This window comes from Triticum urartu, chromosome 3 (assembly GCF_003073215.2).
Source record: "Triticum urartu cultivar G1812 chromosome 3, Tu2.1, whole genome shotgun sequence".
NCBI lineage: Eukaryota > Viridiplantae > Streptophyta > Magnoliopsida > Poales > Poaceae > Triticum > Triticum urartu.
In genome coordinates this window covers 66,044,481-66,052,402 of record NC_053024.1, presented here as the reverse complement: position 1 = coordinate 66,052,402, position 7,922 = coordinate 66,044,481, and the positions used below count along the sequence as shown (strand labels likewise).

Below are 7,922 nucleotides of genomic sequence, written 5' to 3'. Positions count from 1 at the left end.
CCGCATAGGGCTGTCGGCGGGTCCCGGTTCGGTCGGGCTGTCGGCCACACAGCGCGCCGGTTCCCGCGTGGCGCGTGCAGGTGGGCTGCACCCCGCACCATCTGGGTCCACGCCTATGTCTCGGTCGGCCACTGGCTCGGCTGGTGGGCTGGCCCTGCCACTTGGCGTCACAGGAGACGCGGAAGGCATCGCTGCACGCCATGTACGCCGAACTGCAGGAATATCCACCTGGGATCGGGCGCCTTCCCTGGAGCTACAGTCCTGCGCCAAATCAGCCTCGGATCCAGCGCCGGTTTTGTCCTCTTCTGCACACATAAAATCATAGCCAGGTGCTGCTGCATTGTTTTCATTAGTATTCGAATTTTTTTCTGGAATAGACACATGATCATGTTCTATTAATTCTCCCCCGTGATCAGGACATGTCAAAGGATCCGAGAGAAGAGAGATTTCTGCTCGAAGAAGAGCTCCCGCATTTGGGTGAAGTTTGGCAAAAGGAAAAATAGTTTCATCAAAAATGACATCCCTAGAGATGTAGATGTGTCCAGTTGAAACTTCTAGACACTTGTATCCCTTATGAAGATTGCTATAGCCAAGAAAGACGCATTGAGTAGAGCGAAACTCGAGTTTGTGGCGATTGTATGGACGAAGATTAGGATAACATGCACAACCAAAAACTTTGAGAGAATTATAATCTGGCTTTTGATGAAACAATCGTTCTAAAGGAGTTGTGTTCCCAATAACTTTAGTAGGCAAACGATTAATGAGATAGGTGGCAGCAATGAATGCTTCATCCCAATATTTTAGAGGCATAGATGCATGAGCAAGAAGAGAAAGCCCTACTTCAACGATATGACGGTGTTTGCGTCCAGCAGAACCGTTCTGTTGGTGTGCATGTGGACACGAAACATGATGCTCAATGCCTATGCTTCTGAAGAAAGAGTTGAGCTTCTCATACTCTCCTCCCCAGTCACTCTGGACTGTAATGATTTTCGTGTTAAATTGACGTTCAACAAGTTTTTGGAATTCTTGGAAGACAGAGAAGACTTCGGATTTGAACTTAAGCAAGTATATCCATGTAAACTTACTATAATCATCAATGAAGCTAACATAATATTTCTTTCTTCCAAAAGAATCTCTGGCATGACCCCATACATCACTGAATATCAGTTCCAACGGAGCATGAGACATACTATTTGATCTAGGATAGGGGAGTTGGTGACTCTTGGCACATTGGCAAGCATCACAAACAGACTCTTTATTCTCACGACTAGACAATTTAAGATTGCCTTTATTCACTACTTGATCAACTATTTTAAATGAAGGATGACCTAATCTTTGATGCCACCTCTCTAAAGATGGCTTGACGATGGAGTAGACTTGGCGAGGACGCTTGCGGCTAAAAGCTCTTGATGTGATAGGGTATAGACCACCGATGCATCTACCGTGATGGAGGAGCTCCCTCGTTGCCCGATCCTTAATGAAAAAATACTTGGGATGAGTTTCAAAAAAGATATTATTATCAGCGGACAAACGGGACATGGAAACAAGATTTTTGTTGGCTTGAGGGACATGAAGAACATCTTTTACAAGAAGATCACGTTTAATATTAGGGAAATTAATAGAAGATTGACCAATGTGACATATGTCCATACCTCCTCCACTTGCGGCGGTATTTATCTGATCATTGCCATAATATCTCTCTCGGTTTGCAAGCTTCTCCAATTCGCTAGTGACATGATCTGTAGCTCCAGAATCAGCATAACAGACGGTTTCGCCAGCTTCTTCTTGCTCCCTGATGGCTGCAGCTACATGGCGCTCTTCAGGCACATAATCTTCGTCGTAGCGGTGCCAGCAATCTTTCACCTCATGCCCTGGTTTCTTGCAAAGCCGGCAGCGCGGCCTGGTGTTGGAGTAGGAGGTGCCGGAGCAGCGTGGGCCAGAGTTGTTGGCGCGCCCATGCCCGCTGTTGTTGCTGTTGCCGCGTCCGCGCCCCTGTTGGTGACCGCGGTGACCACGGCCTCGACTTCCAGTGCCGCGTCCACGTGAGATAGAATTAACCGAAGACTGGCGGATGTTGTTACCTTGTAGCAGATTCATACGGGCTTCAAAACTTAGCAACTGATTGTAGAGCTCTTGGACGGTCACCGGCTCAATGCGTGCAGCCAGGGCTGAGATCATCGGGTTATACTCGATGTCCAGCCCTTTGAGCACATAGGAGGTTAGCTCTCCTTCAGAGAGGGGATCGCCGGTGTAGGCAATCTCATCGGCGAAGGCCTTGATCTTCGCCAGATACTCAGGCATGCCCATGCTCCCTTTGTGCAGATTGGCAAGGGCGATGCGGGTGTTGACGATCTGTGCTTGCGTCTGGGCAGCAAAGGAGGCGTGGATGGCACTCCACACCTCGGCCGGCGTCTGAAGAGTAGCGACCTGCGCAAGAATCTCACGTGACAGAGACCCCATAAGGTATCCTTGTACCTGTTGCTGCTGGGCGTACCAGATCGACCGGGCGTAGTTGAAGACTTGCTCCTCTTTCCCATCTTTGGTGACGGTGATGGTAGGAGGGGGCGCCAGGCTTGCGGCGTCGAGGAAGTGTTCCATCTGTGCTCCCTTTATTTGGGGTAGCACGATGGCCTTCCAGAGGAGGAAGTTCGTCCTCGTGAGCTTCTCAGATGGAGGAGACCCGAGAGAGGAGACGCTGCTGAAGGTGGAAGAAGGTGCATAGGTGGATGGTGCAGATTGGGTGGACAAGGCGCTCGTGGTGGATTCAATCAGGGCGGTATTGGTGGCGGCGATGGTGGAGGCAGCGGTGCTGGCATTGGTGCCTGACATGTTTTCTCTCGATGTCTCTCGCTGGATAGGTTTCAGATTTCTCTCTCGATCAATTAGATCGATCTCTCAGGGAAAACTAGACGTACGAGAGGAAGGGCTCTGATACCATGTAAAATTTGATAGGAAGCGTTAAACCCTTTGCTCGGGCCGCATGTATATTTATAGAAGAGTTGTCGTGGCTTACAATGCTTGGAATATCGCTAGGACTTCCAGATTACAATGAGAGACAGACTTGGAGAAGAAGAACAGAAGAAGAGATAGAACCAGAACAAGTTTAAAACATATCTGACTACCTCTACGTATCCTATTCTAACAGTTCACACGTATGCAGATCGATCATGCCGGTGGCGACGCTTTTAGCCAACGGTGCATATGCCATGCCCGGCATGAACGCACCTAACCTCGGCGCCTAGCTAACTAAGCACCGCGATGGGTTTGTTCATACTCTGCTAGCACGATCGCCAGCAGTATCCGTTAATGTAACCGTGGTGCTTGGCCGGATCGATCACGCCATTAGCGCTCCACAGACAAGCCCGGGATCCCCAGAGCCTCCTGTCCCATAATGAGCTGTTATGTAATGGTGTTAAGGAGAAGTGTCGTATACTGGCGAGTGCGAGTGATGAGGTGTGTGATCCGCGGCCAAGCTGGCGCGCAGATGCTGGGGACACAGGAAGATCGCTGCTGCCTTTCCGACGTGTTGTGTGCCTTGGGCGAGGGGATCTCTCCCTTCTATCTTGTTCCCGTGCCCTTCTTGTCTTGCCATTGTCGAGCACCGGTCCAGCCTGGCCTGTCCCCGTGCCAATCATCGAAAGTGTACGTTACGTACGTACGTCTCTCTGCTCATCAGACCGTTTTTGTTTCCTGGTCTCATATAGGTGGTGTGCTACCAATTTTATCTCACCTACCTATGCTGTAGTACGCCACAGTCCACACAGCTAGCTAGTTCACTGGGAACTCTAGAAAGACTTGGAACAAGCTAGCTTTAGCAGCGTAGGCCGAGAGTGGATGGCGCGTTACGTGCGTGGAACACCTGCCGTGTGCACCCGAGGACAAACTGAACTGAAGAGAACACTCCACACGCTCCCGCGTCCCGCGCGCGCGCCGACCTAACGACGCGATGCTACAGTGTTCGGGAGATGGCTGGTGCCTTGACGACCACCCTACGGTGGTGGTTTGTTGAGAGGGCCGCCGTCGTGACCATGACAATGGGGATTTGGCTAGGGATGTGCCAGTCGGTGGCACTGATGTAGATGGCGAACGCTGAATTTTTTGAGTTCAAAATCCATGTTTTGTCCTTGCTTAGATGGATCCGTTTTTTTTATTTTTGCTAGTAACTTAGATGGATCCGATAATAGCGCACAAAGTCGGCACTTAGACTTTGCCCTCTTTTTACGGGACCACACCAGACGGCCGGGAGTTCTCGCAATTGCATTAAGAAGAGAAGAGTTGATCCACTTAACGAGGGAAACCCGAGCAGAAAATCATATACATCTTTGTTAATTAAGGGAAACCAAGCAAAAAAAAAACAAAAAGAAACACAAAAGAAACAAAACTAGGGGTAGAGAAAAGGGTTTAGAGGATACAAAAGCCCACAAACTAATGTACATGTGCAAAACCACTAGACGCAGCATATGCCCAGCCACAGCGACCACCATACTCGATCGCAAGATATCTCAAACACCTTGAGCCTCTCGATTGCCTATGTATCCAACTTTATAACCCATTTTCCTAACAATCTTCGAACTCTATCTGGCTAGGGTGAAATCTCACAAACTTTCCTTTATTGGACATATGCAGTGATGGTGGTTTTCTTAATGAATGTTTTGGGGTAAATATGCTCTCAACGGAAAAACATTGAGGTTGGAGGAAATCTGCCGGTAAGTTGGATTCCGTATGCGTAGCATTTTTGTTTCATTTGCGATGCTAGTGTTAACATTGTTTTGATTTCTACATCGGTGCCACGACTGAGATCCCCCATTTTGATAGGGAGCAACTATAGTCGAGTCAACTTAGAAATAGTTTTCTCTATCCACAATCCACATCGATTGCCGTTTGATAAAACATTTGTCGTGATTTTATATTTGCGTGGATCTAGATGCTTGGATCCAATGGTTTGTTACCATTGATTTAAAATTAGTTATTTTCCAGGTTTCTTCATAAATAGCGAAAACCTATTTTGGTGAGATCAAAAGATGAATATCTAACTATCTTAAAAGATATTATTGCAACAACATTGGGGTGCATTATTGTAATTTTGTCATATGTGTGATATTTTTTCATATTTTTTTTTGCAACTACTCCACATATGATATTTTATCCTACGATCTCTATACGACAGACAATCAAATGGTTGGGATTGCACTTTGCCTATTCATGGACGGTGTGATCGGTAGGTTTGTACCAAAATCGGACAAAGGATGTTGTATGTATGGCATACTCGTATCTATTTTTAATAAGAAATGAAGAGATTTGCTGATTTTTGAAACAAATCAGAGTGGATAGAAAAAGATTAGGAGGTTGAGTGAGGACAAATTATTTTTCAAGGGTTAAGTGAACCAAGCTAATAGTTTAAGATTGCAAAGAAGACTTATTCCAAGAATGAACCACTCTTACATATAATAGTATGGGATACCATCTCTCTGTTCGAGAGAAAAAAAATCCCCATACAAAATTGATGTGTCACCAGGATCGGTTACGTACTTCCTCAATTGATTACAATGGCAATGGATTTGCCACAAAAATTTACTTTTACTTTGTCTAGTGTATGTATCTTTTTTGTTTGTTTGAAGATTTGGTCTAGTGCTGTTCCTGCAGCGTTGTCGCCTTGTTCCACCTGTCCATGAAGCGGCTCATCCTCGCCAGTGCAACGTCCAGCGTGTCCAGGCTCATGTTGGCGAAGCACACCCTGAACCACCCGGGCTCCGAGCAATGGCACGACGACCCCGGCGAGATGTTGAGCTTCACCTCGCGCAGCATCAGGTCCCACAGCCGCAGCTCGTCGGCGACCGTGGCCTCGCCGCCGTCGCGGAGCAGCCGCCGCATGTCCATCCACACGAACAGCCCGGCATTGCTGGGCAGGCACGGCACGCCGGAGCGGGCCAGCCCGGCCACCATGTGGTCGTGCCGCACCCTGAGGCGCTCGCGGTTGGTGCGGATGTACTCCTGCGCGAACGCGGCGTCGGAGAGCATGGCGGCGAGCGTCTTCTGCGTCTGCGACGACACGAGCGTGAAGCTGGACATGCGCCGCGCGGCCGTGACCACCGCGTCGTTGTACGAGTACACCACGCCGACGCGGAACCCCGGGAGCCCCAGGTCCTTGGAGAGGCTGTACACGATGTGCACGCGCCCGGCGACGTCGTCGCCGCGCGACTCGACGAGCTCCGCCACGCTGACGAGGTCCGGCGCGGCGAACACGGAGCCGGAGTATATCTCGTCGGAGATGAGGTGGATGTTCTTGCGCACGACGAAGTCGAGGACGTCCTCCAGCGCCGACCGCTCCACCGTCGTGCCGAGCGGGTTGGACGGGTTCGTGAGAAGGACGCCGCGGACGCTCACCCCCGCCGCCGCGGACTCCTCGTACGCCGCCTCGAGCGCGGCGACCGTGACCTGGAAGCCGTTGGAGCTGTGGCAGTGCACGGGCACGATGTTCACCCCCGTCCTCCACCGCAAGTCCCGATCAAACCTGCAGGGCGCCATGCATGTCAGGACAAGAGCACGGGCAATGGAACAGTAGTGGCTTGCTCTGGTTGGTTGGCTTGTTGCTTACCCCGGGTAGTACGGCGTAGGGATGAGCAGCGCGTCTCCCGGGTTGGCGAGGATGAACGTGAGCAGCTCGTTGGCCGCCGTCGCGCCGGCGGTGAGCACGATGCGGTCAGGGTCAAACCTCACCTTTCCGCCCCTTATCTTCTCCATGAAACTCGCCATCGCCTGCAAGCAAAGGGCACCGGACCGCCACAAAGATCAGTCCACGCCGTCGGAGACAAGCAAGATAAAGCAGAGCACACATGCTCTTGTGCATCAACGACGTACCTTCCGGAAGGTTTTGAGGCCGTGGTAGTCCTGGAAGAGGGCGTTGTCCCGGAAGCTGGCGACGCCGGAGCCGGGGCGGGCGCCGCCCCACCCGGCCGCCTCCGGGTGCTCCCTGAGGAACCCCTCCAGGAGGTCGAAGGAGACCTGGTTCTCCGCGAGGCCCATCTGGATGACGCCGCCGGGGTTGGTGACGGCGTCGTAGGGGTCGTCGTCGTAGGCCCTCCACCCGGCGAAGTAGGGGGAGTCCTCGCCGTGGGCGCTGGAGGTCGCCACCCGCGACAGGGGAGGCGAGGAAGCAGCGGGCAACAGCATGCCGCCCATGGTCTTTGCGCCTTGGAGTGACAAGCAATGGAGCAGGACTCTTTCGAGGTTGAAAGCTCGCAACGCAATGCAATGGCAAGGAGCAAAGCTAGAACAGCTCAAGAATGTGAATGCGCTCGCAAGGTAGAGCTGGGTGTGGTGATCCTGGCTGGTCTTGGGGCTATATATAGGCAAAAATATGGCAGTATATATACTGGTGTGAAATCATTCGGTTGTCAAAGTTGCCCCCCGGGGGAGGACCCAGTTGTCACAAGAGCCCCCAAATTTTAAAATGGCTAATATTCATTTTTTCTGACAATTAATGGCTAATGTTTATTTTTTGACAATTAACGGCTAATATTATTACGTTATATATATTTTCAATAATCAATGGCTAATATTCCTATTACCTGACATGATGTAAGATTTTACCAATGGTTAGAGCATGTACAACCATAGTTGCCTAATATGAGTCCCTATACGCCCATGGACACATCCGGACAGCTCCGGACATATTAATTGACCTTGATTTAGCACAAAGTTAATAGAGAGTACCATTATAGAACACACAAGATAAGCAAGGAAAGATTTAACAATGATAGCTAATATTTCTCTGCCTTCAAATTCAGTCTTCTGTTATAAACTAGCAGCGTGCAAGTTTACCTTTTTCTCTTTTGTGCTTGAGGCGTACATGAGTGGTAGCTAGTACTCTTTATGTCCCGTAATATAAAAACATTTTTTGAACTATCTTATATTATGGGATG

At 50.0% G+C, this 7,922-nt stretch overlaps 1 protein-coding gene and 1 pseudogene across 1 annotated transcript; both read right to left on the bottom strand.

Moving 5' to 3' along the window:
* Positions 1-2,102: 2,102 nt before the first annotated feature.
* LOC125549701 lies at positions 2,103-2,241 on the bottom strand (annotated as a pseudogene).
* A 3,152-nt stretch (positions 2,242-5,393) lies between these two features.
* On the bottom strand, positions 5,394-7,321 carry LOC125547985 (1-aminocyclopropane-1-carboxylate synthase 7). Its single transcript, XM_048711707.1, has 3 exons — positions 6,859-7,321; positions 6,596-6,756; positions 5,394-6,511 (listed from the first exon to the last, which is right to left on the bottom strand). Exons 1-3 carry the CDS (start codon positions 7,177-7,179, stop codon positions 5,626-5,628), a joined length of 1,368 nt encoding a protein of 455 aa, XP_048567664.1. The 5' UTR covers positions 7,180-7,321; the 3' UTR covers positions 5,394-5,625.
* Positions 7,322-7,922: the final 601 nt, after the last annotated feature.

What these genes read in the sequence shown, in the direction of transcription:
- LOC125547985 (XM_048711707.1), bottom strand. Translation starts at nt 7,179, where the DNA reads ATGGGCGGCATGCTGTTGCCCGCTGCTTCCTCGCCTCCCCTGTCGCGG. An exon ending in GCCTCAAAACCTTCCGGAAG is followed by an intron (nt 6,757 to 6,858) that starts GTACGTCGTTGA and finishes CTTTGCTTGCAG; the next exon opens with GCGATGGCGAGTTTCATGGA. An exon ending in CCTACGCCGTACTACCCGGG is followed by an intron (nt 6,512 to 6,595) that starts GTAAGCAACAAG and finishes GGCGCCCTGCAG; the next exon opens with GTTTGATCGGGACTTGCGGT.